Source organism: Impatiens glandulifera, chromosome 7, assembly GCF_907164915.1.
Source record: "Impatiens glandulifera chromosome 7, dImpGla2.1, whole genome shotgun sequence".
NCBI lineage: Eukaryota > Viridiplantae > Streptophyta > Magnoliopsida > Ericales > Balsaminaceae > Impatiens > Impatiens glandulifera.
In genome coordinates, this window is record NC_061868.1 from 42,281,035 (window position 1) to 42,299,987 (window position 18,953).

At 23.5% G+C, this 18,953-nt stretch overlaps 1 protein-coding gene across 1 annotated transcript; it reads left to right on the top strand.

The window, feature by feature from the left end:
* Nucleotides 1-4,439: 4,439 nt before the first annotated feature.
* LOC124909947 (aspartic proteinase CDR1-like) lies at nucleotides 4,440-5,579 on the top strand. The gene has a single exon (XM_047450574.1). The coding sequence runs from the start codon at nucleotides 4,440-4,442 to the stop codon at nucleotides 5,577-5,579; it is 1,140 nt and encodes a 379-aa protein (XP_047306530.1).
* The last annotated feature ends 13,374 nt before the right edge of the window (nucleotides 5,580-18,953 follow it).

Genomic DNA, 18,953 nt, shown 5'->3' on the forward strand with positions numbered 1-18,953 from the left:
GGAGGATGGCGACGAATATGATACGGTGTCTTTGAAGTAGGGATGACAATGAGGCGGTTCAGGGCGGAGAATGCATTTACCATCCCCGCACCATTTTTGTTTCGGAGATTTTTTTAATACCATCCCTCCCCGTTCGGTTTTATTCAATTTCGGGGAATCCCCGCAGACACCGTTAATAAAATATTATTTTAAAAAATAATAAAATTATATAAACGAATTTTTTTAATATAATATATATTGAAATATATTGAAAGTTTATATTTTTATAAAGAAATTAACTTAAAACTCTTATAAAATATAGTGAATAAATAAATATAATGGTGATTTAATATATTTAATTATATTTATAGTGTTCGGGGTAGAAACGGGGTGAGATCGGGGCGGGTTCGGGGCGGGGATACAAATATCATCCCCGCTCCATCCTCGTTCGGTTTTGGGGAAAAACCGTCCCAAACAGGGCAATTCGGTTCGTTTTTCACGGGGCGGTTTCAAATTATCATCCCTACTTTGAAGCATATTACGTGAAAGGAAGCATTTATGGCGTCGAACACTCTTCACAACTTTATGATACAATACAAAATTACATCACCTGAGTTATTGGATGCAATAAAAGTTAGATATGAGTTCCAAATAGACTTGAATTTTAAAGAAAACTAGACAAGTATTGAATCATATTTCAATTAAATGTACTATATGTTTCATTTTCTATAATTATTAATTAATGATCTTTTTGGGATCGAAAATTATAAAAGGATCTCTCGAAAAATATTATTTTAATATTTTATCAAGTTTTTCAATTTTTACATTGACCTAAGTCATATTGGACAAATTTATTATTTTAAAAAATTTATTAATTTACCACATATTATTTTAAAGAGTTTCTACTATTTACTGTATTATAATATATATATTTAAAATAATAAAAATAGAAAAAAATAATAAATTAAAAAGTTAAATAAGCCTAAACTATTTATTTATTATATGATGCTTGAAATTTAAATTGCATAATTTTTATTTTTAATTCAGTAAAATATATGACATTTAATAATTATTTAACAAAAATATATCATATGTATGTAAAAAAATGTTTATTAGAAAACAAATTCAGATAATTAAAATTATTAAAGTCCTGACTTCAAACTTTTGAAAAAATCAAATTAGAGCACAACACTTATTTTTAAACTATCTTCTTTTATTGTTAAAAATAAAAAATATATATATTAGCTTAAACTGTTCAAATTTGTTAAGAATAAAACAAATTTAAATATAAAATAATAAAATTTATAATAGTAAAAATAAATTAATGTTCCAAATGATCTCATTTTATAACATTTTATAAGTAAAATTTAATTTAAAATTAACATAAATATTACTGTAATATTTAGTAAATTAAATTTTACTTTAATCTTAATTCTATAGTTTATAAATTTCAAAGATATTTTTTTAATTTAATATATTATCTCTACTTTAAATAATGACCATCATATTTTATACCATACAATAATCATAATATTTTATTTCATGTTCCAAATTTCAAATTCCCATAATACAACAACTTCAAAATCGATAATATTATATCATATTTTTCAAAAATAATATTGATAATGGTTAAATAAGAATATAGTTTAATTTTTCATTTAAAAACATCTAATATTCTAACAAAATAAAATTTTAATTTATTAATCTCGATTCTTGTGACTAACAATCTCTCTTCGAACCATAAAATTAGGACTCACGCATAATATTATATCTTATCTTTCAAAGATAATATTATTGTTAAATAATTTAAAAACAACTAATATTCTACCAAATTAAATTTCTAATTTACTAATATTGTGACCTCGTTTTGAACATTCTCTAATTAATCTCTTATTAGGTTTTACTTAGAACATTTTATATCGATGTTACCTTTTTGGCATTTCCCAACCGTCCTCTCATATTACTAATATCGTGACTAACACTAAATAAAATATATTTAAAATCTTAATTTAAAAATAACTAATATTCCACCAAAATAAACCTTTGCTTAATAATATTATTTCTTGACTTTAAGTATTAGAACAGTTACTGTTGTTCCTTACTATCAGTAACAGTTTTCGAAAACCGTTACTAATACATGTGAAGTTTCTGTGACGGTTTTAAGTCGGCTAGAACTGTTATTGTTGTTTCTTTACTATCAATAACGGTTTTCGAAAGCCGTTACTGATACCTGTGAAGTTTCTGTAACGTATTTTTTAGTAACGATTGGTAACGGTTTTATTGGCCGTTACAATTATGTTTCAGTAACGACATTCGATGCTTTCAGTAACGGTTTTCGCCCTTACTGATACTTCTTTTTCTACTAGTGGTCATCACATCAAGTATCCACATGCACCATTAATTTCGTTTTATTATTTATAACTTGACATTAAATATGACTCAAACTCTGGTCTTAAATATTATAGGTGAACATTTTAACCATCAAACCACTTATGATTATTAAATTTAATTTATAATTGTATGTATATATATATATATATAAATATTTAATCATATATAATGAAAAAAGAAATTAATTAATTATATAAATAATAAATATACAGAAGTTATAAAAATAATTTTTTAATAATTTATTTTAGAAATTTAAATTAAATAATAAAGTAAAATTATTTTTAAAATTTATTATATATTTATATTAAATTAATAAAAAATAATGAAATAATAGATAAAAGATATAATGAATAAAAAAATTAATTATATATATGTGTATATATATAATAAGGAAAAAAAATTAATTAAGAAAAAAAGAATAGTATTCAGGTGAAAATAAATCATGTTTAAAGATTTAGAGTTTAGAAGATATTGTGGGTACTTTATTGAGAACAATGCAGAGGATGACAACGAATATGATACGGTGTCTTTGAAGTCTATTACGCGAAAGGAAGTACTTATGGCGTTGAATACTCTTCACAACTTTATGATACAATACAAAAATACAACATTTGAGTTATTGGATGCAATAAAAAAGTTAGGTATGAGCTCCAAATAGACTTGAACTTTAAAGGAAACTAGACAATTATTGAATCATATTTCAATAGAGTGTAATATATATTTTTCATTTTCTATGAATTATTAATTTATGATTTTCTTGGAACCGAAAATTATAAAAGGATCTCCCGAAAAAATATTATCTTAATATTTTATCAAGTTTTTCAATTTTTTATATTGGCCTAAGTTGGGACCGGACAAATTTATTATTTTAGAGAGTTTATTAATTTACCGAATATTAATTTACAGAGTTTCTAAATGAGGAGTGATAGAGAGAGGGAATTTGGTTAGGAAATGATTTCATTGGTTGAAAAATGTAAAAGTGGGAGGAAAAAGAGAAAAGAGAGAAATTATTTGATTTTTTTAGCTAATAAGATTATGCCAAGTCATTCCCTCACCAAATTTCCTCACTAAATTCCCCCGCTTAATCATTTCTCATATATATATATATATATATATATATATATATATATATATATTTAAAATAATAATAAAAAAAATAATAATAAATATAAAAGTTAAATAAGTCTAAACTAAATTAAGAATGAAGAATAAAAAAGTTAATTTTTAATACTATATTCATTTTAGATATTTTTTTATAATTTTACGTTTAAATAAATTAGTTATATATATATATATATATATATATATATATATATATATATATATATATATATATATATATATATATATATATATATATATATATATATTAAGTCTAAATGAGTATTTTTATTTATTATATGATGGTTGAAATTTAAATTACATAATTTTTATTTTTAATTCAATGAAATAGATGACATTTAATAATTATTTAACAAAAATATATCATATTAAAGTATGTGAAAAAATGTTTATTTGAAAACAAATTCAGATAATTAAAAATTATTAATGTCCTAATTTCAAACTTTTGAAAAATTCAAATTACAGTACAACAATTATTTTTAAACTATCTTCTATTTATTGTTACAAAAAATATAAAAACAAAAAATTTACAAACTTAAACGGTTCAAATTTGTTAAGAATAACAAATTTTTAAATATAAAATAATAAAATTAATAATATTACAAATAAATTAATGTTCCAAATGATCTCATTTATAAGTTAATTATAATTTAAAATTAATATAAATATTACTGTAATATTTAGTAAATCAAATTTTATTTTAACCTTAATTCTACCTTCTATAAATTTGAAAGATATTTTCTTAATTCAATATATCATCTCTACCTTAAAAAATGACGATCATATCTTTATACCATACAATAATCCTAATCTTTTATTTCATATTCCAAATTTCAAATTCTCATAGTACAACAACTTCAAAACCGATAGTTTTTACTACTAATCTCATCCATCGAGATTCACTAAAATTGACATCGTACAATGTACATGTCAACGGAACTTACCTTATGGAAAGAACCATTAGTCGTTCTAGTTCTCGCTTGTCTCATTTGAAATCCATCATGAAACTCCACGACAACCATTCGGCGGAAACTACTAGCATGGAAACGACAATGGTGGCTTCTCCTGGTTTATCGTACCTCATGGAGGTTTACGTCGGCACACCGCCAGTCAAACAAATGATGTACGTGGACATGGGGTCTAGCGTGTCATGGATTCAGTGCCTTCCATGTGAGGATTGTTTCCATCAAGCTCTACCCATATTTAATCCTTATGCGTCAGCATCATCTCAAATGTTGCTAGATTATGAGCATGAGTGTATGTTATTAGAAGACAACCGTGATTTAACTAAATCAAATGGAGTATGTAACTATGCTCTAACTTTCGGTGGCAATTCATATACCCATGGGGTACTATTTAAGGAAACTTATACACTTGGGCCCAGTTCCATCACTCACGTTGCTCTAGGGTGCGGGCATAACAATTTTGGGATAGTTGAGGAACAGTGCACCGGTATAATTGGGCTTGGAGATAGTCCTCTCTCATTCATTGGTCAGACTGATGATTTTCTTCATGGAAGGTTTACATACTGCCTAGTATCTGATCAATTCGGTTCAAACCCAGATGCAAGGACTAGTAAGATTAGCTTTGGACATAGTCCGGAAGGGACTATTTCCACCTCGTTGTGGAAGATGCAATACAAACCAAACTATTATATCATATTGAAATCAATCATCATTGGAGATACAGTAATTCAAATGCGAGGAGGACAAACCGCTAAATTCATGTTGGACACAGGCTCTACTCTAAGCTATTTTCCCAGCTACGCGTATCACAAATTGGTGTTTGCATTAAGACAAAAGATTGGTAAAAGAGCATTAAATGTTCGTAATGAACTTTGCTATGAAATTAACACCAGTATCCCTATAATCACCCTCCAATTTGAAGATGGCGCTGAATTAGATTTGTCAAAGAAGAACACTTTTATTATATACGACGAAAATAAGGTGTGTCTGGCAATAAAACGAGATAATGCTTTATCCATATTGGGGAACCGAGCACAAATAGACTTCTCAATTGGAATTGATATTCACCGTCGGATGGTCTCTTTTGATCCAACTGATTGTTCAACCCATGTAATGCCATAGTCTCATAGAAGAGAGACTCCAATAATAAGATTAATTTTCTTTCTTTTTTTTATTTGTTTAGGGATCGCTCTCCTATTACAATCTATTTTAATAATATATTAAACAAGAGCTTTTATTTTATTTTTATTTTTCAGCACTTTCTATCATCTACACCCACAAATTAACTTAATGTTTTTTTTTATTGAGAATAAAGTCGTGTTTTTTAATACGTGATGTGAATTGACTTTGTGATTAGACTTTTATATATTTGTTGGATGGACAACTATTTACTTAGATTATCTTTTAGTTTTATGTTTTCAAACAAAATATCCAAATTAATATAAATAAAAAAGGAGACAATTTTTTTAAATGTATGAATTTGGCCTAAACTTTATGAAGGATTATTTAGAATTTGTTTAAAGAATTGAGATTCATCGAAAAATGCAATCGAAAAGAAGTTATATTGTCTCTTCTAATTAATATATTCAATAGGTATATATGTAAACGTAAATATCAACATAAATAAGAAAATTGATGAGTGTTCAAAAAGATCAATAAGTTCACCAACCGTTTTGATTGGTTTTAGAAGAGATTTTTTTATCGCCGTAATAATAACGTGGTATAGTAAACACATTTGTGGACCGCGATTACTGAACGTTCAACTGTTCATTTCGAATCAAATAGTCCAAAAAAAAATCGAAATATAGACCACTACTCATTTCAACCGAAATCACAGTTTCTATCAAATTTTATATTTAATTATATATAAAAATAATAGTCTAAAATAATAATATATAACTAATATTATTTTAAATTAAACTCTTAAATTTAAAATAAATTCTTAATTTTATAAATTTACAAGGGTCAACAATTTTATAAGAACTTTTAACTTTCAAATTAAAAAAAAATGTATAATTAAAAAGTAAATTAATGGTTAAATAAAGAATGTATAATTAAAAAAGGAAAACAAATATTTGTTTACATATATACAAAGTAAACAAAAGTAATTGTTTATAGATAAGATTTAAATTTAATTTAATTTAATTTAGGTTCATATTTTATTTTTATTTTTAATTATTATGAAATAATAATTTAATAATACTAATTATTTTAATAAGTTATTTGTTTAATTTTTTTAATATTTATAAATATTGTTTTAAAATTATTTAAATCACTTCTTAATAATGCTGAAATAGTTCAGAAAATCTATAAATCCAAATTGATGAGAGTTAATTAGACCTCTTTTATTATTATTATTATAGTAATTCATTTTATTACCATAATTTTTTATTCATGCTTTTCATACCAATATTGATGGTATCTGTAATATATAATAATATAGAATAATATAGAATAATATTAAGATTTAATTATATTTTAATTTTTATAATTTTAATTTTTTAATTAAATTAACATCAGGGTTAGAAAATAAAATAAATTTTTATTTAATTTTTAATTCATTACTTATATAATAGAAATAGAAAGAAATATTGTTTTGTTTAATATTTGATCATTACTCATTTTTTGTTTGATTAATGAGTTTCTATTATTTTCTAATTTCTAATTATTAATTTATTTATTTTTGTGTTGAAAGATTGTTGTTGTTGAAGGAATAAGTCACTTTTATATTCAACCACTGAGACTAAACAATTTTAAAAAAAATTAATAATTAATGTTAATATAAGAAAATATATAGAAGAAGAAATATAAATTTAAAATAATTAATGATAAATGATCATTTATATATATTAAAATAATTAATAAATACTATATATATGAATAATAAGAATTTTTATTAAAAAAATAGAAGTATAGAGTGATTAATTAATGAAAAAGAAGGAAATAAAAAATATATTAATAATTAATTAATAAATATATAAATAAAAAATAAATAATTATGTTAGTAAATAGAAGTTAAATAAGTTTATTTTTGATAGAATATATAAATAATCATTATTACTAGTTACTAGTATATACGTTTAAATGAGTTAATTGTACAAGTACATGCGTCTAAATCTATGTGAATTTTTTCCAATTTTAAATGTATGTATTGGGATTAAATTTTATGAATTTTATTTAGAATTTAGTTTAATATTTAGTTTAAAGAATTGAGATGAAAAATTATTTTTTGAACTTAAGAATTTCTCATGTTCTTATGATTTTAATTGGTCATTGGAGTCTTCTTCTCAAATCATTTGTATATCATTTGAATGACTAGTATTTAGTATGTTATTGTTAATATTAGAATATTAAATTTTTAGTATCAATTTAAGGAAATTAAATATTTATTCATGAAATTCTTAAGCTGTATAACATTATTTCTTCTTATTCTTATACTTACTCATAGTTATCTAAAATAATTTTCGTGAAGAAATTTAAAACAATAAAAACAGATGAAGAACCTTTCACATTTTTGTGATTTTTTTTGTTAATGTTTAAATGGTAATATAATAGATACACGTGATTTTGTTGTAATTCATAACTCGTTATTAATATGACTCAAACCTTTCTTTGTTTCTCTCAAAAAAATTTCTATTTAAAAATATATTAGGCATTAACTTTTATAAGGTATTTAGAAAAATTGATTGACCATTTAAGTAATTCGTGTAAGTAGGCAAAAAGATACACCCGATTTGGTTGTAATTCACAACTCATGATTGATATGATTCAAAGCTTTCTTTGTTCCTCTCAAACAAAGTTCTATTTAAAAAATATATTGGGCATTAACTTTTATAAGTTATTTAAAAAAATTGATTGATCATTTAAGTAATTTATGTAAGTAGGCAAAAACATCTTTCCAGCCAATTGGTTACTGTCACATTTTGGTGAACTTTTTTTTTTGTTACGGTTTAAATGGTAATAATATAGTCATTCTTAACTCAGGATTGAGTCATATCAAAGTTTTCAGTGTATCTCTCGAAAATGTCTATTTTAAAATATATTGTGTATAAACTTTTTTAGGGTATTTATACAAATTGATTGATCGTTTTGTCTAATTCATGTAAGAAGGCCTAAAACATCTGTTCAACCAAATTCTTTAGTTAATGTTACATTTTTTATGATTTTTTTTATTATAGTTTAAATGGTAATATAATAATTATTTGTGATTTTGTTGTCATTCTCAATTCGGAACTTTCTCTGTATCTCTCAGAAATATCTATCTAATAATATATAAATTAGGCAGAAATTTTTATAGGGTATTTAGACAAATTGATTGATCGTTTAAATAATTCATGTGGTTTACCATCACATTTTTTGAAACTTTTTTTGTAATGGTTTAAATGGTAATATAATAAAATAGTTAGTTTAAATAAATTTGTTGTATTTTTGTTCTCTATATTAGTATTCCTAACTTGGTGACTCGCTCAAAAATAATGTCAAAAAAATTGCATACTATAAAACTTTTAGTATAATTGGACGTTTGAATAGCAACATTTTGAAAGTAGCGCGATTTTCAGCATTTCGCTGTTATTATTCCATTGACCTTAAAAAAATTCAAAGAGCATCATGGTTATATGAACAATCATGCTATACACTCTTGATCCAAGAGCATCTAAAAAAAATGCTGAAAATTGAAACTAAAATTTAAGAGACTACTGTTTGATTGATAACAATTCTAGGAGATTATTCAGATGATGGATATTAGAAAACAAAATATTAACAAATGATTCTTGAAAAAAAATTCAGCAACTGAAAACATAAAACTTTTAAGACAGAGATGTTAATAGCCATTCAAGTTGCACTTCTTTAAAACATGATTTAAGAGTATTGAATATGAGAAAATCACTCTTACTTTTGATTTCAAATCGCTCTAAGTTTCGTTGTTTTTGTACTTTAACTTTTATTCTCATTCGGCTTGTTTTTTTTTCTGAAGTTTGAATCCTACACTTTTAAGATCTTTTTATTTAACGACGTTATGTCATTTTAAAAAAAATAAAGAAAATAAACTTTTAAACCAAGAATCAGGTGATTTTACTCGAACTTATCAAATTACTCAATTTTCAATTGGTATCATAGCCAATCAATTTAGTCTCTCTTGTGAGTTTGTGACATGATTACTTCTTAGCAATTAGTATATATATTTTTACATTTAACCTAATTACTAAAATAACAGTCTAACACAAACTAACATACTAATTACTGACATGACATTCTATAGGCTAACAGTTAACCAAATAACTAGTTAAGAAATTCACAAATCAATCCGAGTAATGACCCTCAAAAACTGACTCGTATATCAAAATGATACGTGAGAGGCTGTGTAAAAAATGGTACTGATTGGACTGAAGAGTGAACAACAGAAGAAGACGAATGAACTTCAGACGACAACAATATGAGTGACGACAACAATATGAGTGTTCAAGATCAATAAGTTCATCGACCACTTTCATTGATTTTCTGTAAGAGATTTTTTTGTATCGTCGTAATAATAACGTAGTGGGATTAACTTTCGATTTGGATTAAATTCGGATTAAGTTTAATACGGATTTGATTTGAATAATCTAATTAATTTAAAATTATTAAATAATTTTAAGTTGACATTTACAAATATATAAATATTTTTAGTATGGATTGTTCAAACTATATTCAATCCAATCCATATTCTATCCGTATTATTTAGTAAAATTATTTGGATTACAAATTGAATAAATTTAATTTGAATTTAATACGGATCGGACAAACAAGATTATTTTACCCGTTTTTTCACCTTAAAAGAGACACTTATGAAGCAATGGAAGGAAAATGAACAGAATAAAATGTACATGATCTCTATTTTCTGAAATTCAAGAAATGATCAAATTTGAATGAAATTCTAAAAAATGAGCATACATATATTGGATTCAGCTGCATGGAGTTAGAAAGATGGTGTGAAGATTTGAACTTATTAAGAAAACCTAAGGAAACAAGTCAAATATGGTTCAAACTTTAGAATATTCCTACACACATGTATAACTTAAAATCTTTTAGCAGGTTTATTTGGTAGACCTTTATATATGGACCCAATTACCAAAGGAGGAGAACATATTTTCTTTGCTAGAATTAACATTGATGTGCATCCTCAAAGCACATTGCCAGATAAAATGATAGTGATTGACAAGAAAAAAAAAATACTATCATGGAAATCACTTATGAGTGGAGGTCACACAAGTTTTCATTCTGTAATATTTTCCAACATGCCAACATGAAATGTGTGCTCAAGCTAAGGAAGAAGATAAAAAAAGTAGGTAAATAAAATAGATGAGTCTAACATCATAGAGAAAAATGTGGAGGAAGAGTATGAAGTTGAAGCCAATGAGTACTCTAAAAGGAAGAGAAGAATGTGATTAAAGAAAAGAGGGTAAAGAAACTCTGATTAAGAAGAGGATAAATGTTGTACTAAAAAGAGCTTAAGAAAGAAGGAGGAAGTTAATTCTCAAACAAGTCAAGTTGTAGTAGAAGAAAATACTCAGACTAATCAAGCTGAAACAGAGGATATCAAGACTGATGTAGAGGATACCAAAGCTAACCTGAAGAAAACGAATGCAAAATCCTGAAATTCAAGTAGATGACAACAAATATAAGAAGTCCTGAAAAAGAACTATTTCTATTAGATTAGCACGGGTTCGTACAAAGAAAGATTACACCATGGGAATAAACAAGCTTCATCATCTTCTTCAATTCAATCTTCTTGCATCGCAAGGGGAAGGGGGAAAAGACTTTATAACGCAACAAGTTTATATGGAAGTAAACACCCTAATTGGGGTAGTTATGAACTTATGATATATTTTTTATTGTGATTTTTTTGTTTGTAATCTCTGTTTATTTGTTTTTACAAATGTTACTAATAAGTTTCTTTAGAATCTTTTAATTGTCATCATTTAATCATAATTAGGTTGGTCTAGATTTGATTTTTAATCCTTCAATTTTTGAGATTTTTAATAAATAGTATTAACTATTCTCTAAAAAAAATCTAAATGTTTTTTTCCATTTATTATATTTTTAATTCAATTAAATATATAACATTTAATAATTATTTAACAAAAATATATTATGTTAAAGTATGTAAAAAAATGTTTATTAGAAAAACAAAATTCAGTTAATTAAAATTTAATGTCCTGACTTTAAACTGAAAAAATCAAATTAGAGCACAACCATTGTTTATTTAATCCGTCTAAAAAAAGAATAAATTTATAAGATAATTTGTTCAAATTTGTTAAGAATAAAAAAAGATTAATTTAAAACAATAAAAGTACTAATAGTACAAATAAATTAATACTCCAATTGATCTAATTTATAAGTAAAATCTAATTTAAAATTAACATAAATATTACTCTAATATTTAGTATATCAGATTTTACTTTAATTTTAATTTCAACCTCGGTAAATTTCAAAGATATATTTTCAATTTTTAATTTAATATATCACCTCTACATAAAAAATTATCAATATTTCTTTATACCATATCATTCTAGTCTTTTATTTCAGGTTCTAAATTTCAAAATTTTATTATACAACGATTTCAAAATCGATAGTTTTTTCTACTGATCTCATCCACCGAGATTCATAAAAATTGACATTGTATAACAAATATGTTAACGAAACTGATCTTTTGGCAAGAACCATCATTCGTTCTAGTTTTCGCTTGTCTCGTTTAAAATCCATCATGAAACTCCCCAACAACCATGCGACGAAAAACTTCTAAAAATATTATTAAAATGATTTTAACGGTTTTCTAAAAAAATGATATTGACCATCTAACACACAAATTAAAGTGATTGGAGTTCTTTTCCTAGAAACTCGGTTTTAACCCGCTCCAAACCTGCCAGCTCCACGACCCGCTAGCCAACTCAACTCGTTGAATCCAAAAGGCCTCATGGGCATATTGGCCTTTTGGGTTTTTTAAATAAAGAATGTATAAGTATATTTGTTGTATTAAAATAAATAAAATTTAAAAAAAGTAAAAATATAAAAAAAATAAAGGAAAAAATAAAAAGAGAACAAATAAAAAATAATGTAAAATCTATAAAAAATAATATAATATAATATAATATAATATAATATATATATATAATTAGTAAAAATAATTAATAATTATATTTTGAAGAAAAAAAGTAAATAATAATGATATAAATAAATTACTTATTTAATAGATAAAATAATAGTTATTACGTAAGAAATGATAAGTTATGAATATCAATGTTGTTTTTAAATAAAAATGTTGATTATTTTTAAAAATTAAAATTAAAAATTTTAAAAATATAATTAATAATAAGTAATGATAATGGTTAATAAAGATTTACATTTACAAGTAGTAAATTTATTTTGCAAGTTTTTCACACATGTTTATGGCAATAATAAGTTTAAATATTTTTAATTAATAATTTCTATTTTATTTATAAACAAAATTATGATAATAAAAATAATCATAATTCATTTTAAGATAGGTACAATATATTTGAAACACTTTAAGATCATGTACAATCTATTAGTTAATTGTCAAAATCTTTACGATGACTTTATTTAGTTGCATTATACAAAATACTTTTAATATAAAAAAAGGTTTACAACACAAAAATATATTCATACACTGCTATTATGATAAGAGTTATTGCAACTATAAAATCCGCGAAAACAGAATATTTCTTTTAAATACCGAATATTCTCTCCTCTTATTATCTAATTTTTCTTTCTACTTTTACTGATTAATTTATCCATATTCTCACGTTTAATTATTTCACTCATTTCTTTTATATTTATAACTCAACATTTTACCACAAACTCTCACATTACATATTTTAATAATATGTTTAAATAAAACAAAATAGGTTGTATTTATTAATTAATTTTTTTTTCGATAAACCTAAACACTAATTTCTAAATTCTAAACCCTAAACCCTAAATTCTAAACTCTAAACACTAAATTCTAAATCATAAACCTTAATTAATATCATGTTTAGTTGTATTATGAATTTATCTCTTTTATTTTTTATTTTTTATATTTTTATGAATTTTCAATTCCTTTATTTATCAAATATTATTTATTCTTTATGCTCTCTTTTTTCTTTTTCTTATTATTTTTTTCTATTAACTTATTAATATTTTTTAATTTTATTACTTATAAATGTTTATCTAATATTTCTATTCTCACTATTAATTATTTTCTCTCCACCATAGGTAACTAATTATTAATAAATTAATTTTTTTTCACTCATTTCTTTGATAAATGTATAATTCAACTAAACTAACTTAAATATATTAATTAGGGTTTAGTATTTAGAATTTAGAGTTTAGATTTTAGGATTTAAATAAATTAATTAGCGATAAGAGAGATAAATTAATTAATTCGTAGAGATAGAGAGAAATTAATTAATAAGAAGAGAGAAAATATTCAGTGTTTAAAGGGAATATTCTATTTTTGTGTTGGCGTTCACTATCATTACTCATATATATATATATATATATATATATATATATATATATATATATATATATATATATATATATATATTGAATATTTAAATATTTATATTAATGTTGTTTTAAAATATATTATAATTTTAAAATATAAAAAGATTATATTTATTATTTATTACTATATTTATTTACATAAATGTTCTTATAAAAACATATATTTAGTTTATTTTAAATAAATTAAATAATAAAGAATTAAATTTATATATTTTATTTCTTATATTTTTCACATTCCTTTATTACCATGGTTTTGGCTTACTAAACAAACATTTTTTTAAGTTCACAATCCTACCATCAATAAAATAATTATTATTATTATTATTATTATTATTATATTAACCATGAAACACACAAATTAAAACAATTCAAACATAAAGAACTCATATACCAAATATTATTATTATTCTTAAAAAGTTCATATATATTAAAAATAAAAATAAAAAATTATTTAAACACACAACGACAAAAAAATATATAAAAAGAAAAAAAATACTTAATAAATTTTCAAACTCGTAAATCCTCGAAAAGAATTATTAACTCATTGACAAACTTTTCTGGTTTCCTAAACGAATATCAGAAAACGTAATAATAATAGTATTATAAATGATACGCATTGGACGACTACAATCATTAAAAGTTCGACAATTTTTCTACAACCAGATAGTTCACCAAAAAATAATTAGGATGGTAACTCAAATATGTATGACCGATATACCAACTGCATCAATCCAAACATAAAGAACTCATATACCAAATATTATTATTATTCTTAAAAAGTTTATATATATTAAAAATAAAAATAAAAAATTATTTAAACACACAACGACAAAAAATATATAAAAAGAAAAAAATACTTAAAAAGTTATCGAACTCGTAAATCCTCGAAAAGAATTATTAACTCAATGACAAATTTTTCTGGTTTCCTAAACGAATATCAGAAAACGTAATAATAATAATATTATAAATGATACGCATTGGACGACTACAATCATTAAAAGTTCGACAATTTCTCTACAACCAGATAGTTCACCAAAAAATAATTATGATGGTAACTCAAATATGTATGATCGATATATCAAGTGCATCAATCCAAACATAAAGAACTCATATACCAAATATTATTATTATTCTTAAAAAGTTCATATATATTAAAAATAAAAATAAAAAATTATTTAAACACACAACGACAAAAAATATATAAAAAGAAAAAATACTTACTAAGTTATCGAACTCGTAAATCATCGAAAAGAATTATTAACTCATTGACAAACTTTTTTGGTTTCCTAAACGAATATCAGAAAACGTAATAATAATAGTATTATAAATGATACGCATTGGACGACTACAATCATTAAAAGTTCGACAATTTCTCTACAACCAGATAGTTCACCAAAAAATAATTAGGATGGTAACTCAAATATGTATGATCGATATATCAAGTGCATCAATCCAAATTTCTCAGTAATTATCCAAAGATTCGGACATCACCCAATTAATCTCAATAATACTTCACAAAAGACTCCAAATATTAGTCATTCATCGACAATGCAAAAGTAAGTGAATTACTGATTCAATTTTTTTCGTGTCACATATATACGACTAGCTATAACACAACTTTTTCATACATATCATCCGTAAGAACTACACCGTGAATAACACTAATCCAAAAAATGAGATATTTGATGAAATTTTTGACTCCCAAAGTTTTTCTCAACAAAAATTACATGGAATCATCCTAGCGAACACTTTATAGCAATGCCTCACATAGAAACTATTAATATTTTGTCAACGCATAACGTCTTGTTTAGACGGTGACACTTGCTTGCGTCCTACCCAAAGTAAAACTTTATTATGGGACGAAGTCTCCATAATATTTAATCTCCTTCTATATATAATTCGACTTCTATATATAATTCGACTAGCAAAAATACTAGACCGAATCAAACTTTTCTTTAACTATGTTATTTCTACATATATCAATGGAAGCAAGCTCATGATACGTCGTAGCTAGATTTTCGACACTACACAAAATGTCATCCCAAAAACTAATTGAAGAACCACCCCACCATGAATATTGTATCGTAATTTAGCACCAATGATATACTAAAATATGTTGACGAAAGAACACAAATTGTGAACCCAAACACATTTTTCAATTTTATCCTTTTATTCAAAAACAAAATATAAGAAAAAAGTGTCTGAATTATTAATATTATTTTGAAAAAAAGACAAGCCATCTTTAATACTAAAAAAGGCAATTAGAGAGGTCTAATCTTTTCAACTTCTCTAGAGATTATAGAACAATACTAATATTTGTTAAAAACGATTATATATATTAATTATTATTTTTTCTCTTTTAAATAAAAACAATTTTTTTATTATGTTGTCCACGTTTATATTTATATATATATTTAAAATAATTAAAACATTTATTTTTATATATTTACAAAAAAAAAATGTAACTTTACATTTGAACTTTTATAATTTGATTTATCTATATTGTATTATAATATATATTTAAAAAATAATAAAAATAAAATAAAGAAATAATAAAAGTTAAATATGTCTAAATTAAAATGAGAATGAAGACTAAACTTAGTCTTAGGTTAAGATAGAAAGTTAGGACAGAAAGGTAAAGCAAAGACTAAAGACTGATTATCCCCCTTCTCATTTTTGACCGTTTGTACTATTCAAATTCTTTAAGAATAAAAATATAGTTGAATAATTTAAAAACAATTAATATTCTACCAAATTAAAATTTTAATTTACTAATATTGTAACCTTGTTTTTGAACATTCTCTAATTGATCTCTTATTAGGGTTTACTTAGAACATTTTATATCGATATTACCCTTTTGACATTTCCTAACCGTCCTTTCATATTACTAATTGCGTGACTAACACTAAATAAAATATATTTAAAATTTTAATTCAAAAACAACTAATATTTCACCAAAATAAACTTTGACTTACTAATATTATTACTTCATTATTTGAAGTATTCTTTAATTGATCTCTCATATTCTTTGAGTAATTTGTACAAATACTTTTATCAAAACAATAAATTCACATATGCATTTACATATACGCATTTACATATGGATACACATATACACATATGTTATCTTACCTTTACTTTTGACATTTCCATCCACCACAAATTTACACACATTTCAATTATGAAAGGTAAACATTATAACCATCCAACTATTTGTGATTATTAAATTTAATTTAAAATTGTATATATATATATATAAATTTTTAATCATCGTTAATTAAACATATATAAAATATATAATGAAAAAAAGAAAATTAATTAATTATATAAATAATAAATATATTGAAAGTATATAAATATTTTTTTAATAATTTATTTGGAAATTTTAATTAAAGAATAAAGTAAAATTATTTTTAAAATTTAATATATAATTATATTAAATTAATTAAAAATTTAAAATAATGAAATAATAGATAAAAGATATAATGAATAAAATAAATTAATTAAAGAAAAAATTTTAATTAAGAAAGAGAGTAAGAAATGAGAATTAAAATACTTGTTGACTTGGAAAATATGTGGATGATTCTATTGAGCTCAAAATTTTAAGCATCATTATTTAATTATTTATATATATATATATAAAGATAGATATCGAAAATATAATGAACTACCCAGGTGAAAATGAATCATGTTCAGAAATTTAGAGTTTAGAAGATATTGTCGGTAAGAACCATGCAGAGGATGGCGACGAATATGATACGGTATCTTTGAAGTAGGGATGGCAATGAGGCGGTTCAAGGCGGGGAATGCATTTACCATCTCCGCACCATTTTTGTTTCGGAGATTTTTTTAATACCATCCCCGCCCCGTTCGATTTTATTTAATTTCGGGGAATACCCGCGGAGCACCGTTAATAAAATATTATTTTAAAAAATAATAAAATTGTAAAATAAAATTATATAAACGAATTTTTTTAATATAATATATATTGAAATATATTGAAAGTTTATATTTTTATAAAGAAATTAACTTAAAACTCTTATAAAATATAGTGAATAAATAAATATAATGGTGATTTAATATATTTAATTATATTTATAGTGTTCGGGGTAGAAACGGGGTGAGATCGGGGCGGGGATACAAATATCATCCCCGCTCCATCCTCGTTCGATTTTGGGGAAAAAACGTCCCAAACAGGACAATTCGATTCGTTTTTCACGGGGCGGTTTCAAATTATCATCCCTACTTTGAAGCATATTACGTGAAAGGAAGCATTTATGGCGTCGAACACTCTTCACAACTTTATGATACAATACAAAATTACATCACCTAAGTTATTGGATGCAATAAAAGTTAGATATGAGTTTCAAATAGACTTGAACTTTAAAGAAAACTAGACAAGTATTGAATCATATTTCAATAAAATGTACTATATGTTTTCATTTTCTATAATTATTAATTTATGATTTTTTGGGATCGAAAATTATAAAAGGATCTCTCGAAAAATATTATTTTAATATTTTATCAAGTTTTTCAATTTTTACATTGACCTAAGTCATATCGGACAAATTTATTATTTTAGAAAATTTATTAATTTACAATATATTATTTTAAAGAGTTTCTACTATGTACTGTATTATAATATATATATATTTAAAATAATAAAAATAGAAAAAAATAATAAATTAAAAAGTTAAATAAGCCTAAACTAAATTAAGAATGAAGAATAAATGACCCAATTTTTAATACTATATTCATTTTAGATTTTATTTTTTTTTATAATTTTACGTCTAAATAAATTAGTTATATTAAGTGTAAATGAGTTTTATTTATTTATTATATGATGCTTTAAATTTAAATTGCATAATTTTTATTTTTAATTCAATAAAATATATGACATTTAATAATTATTTAACAAAAATATATCATATGTATGTAAGAAAATGT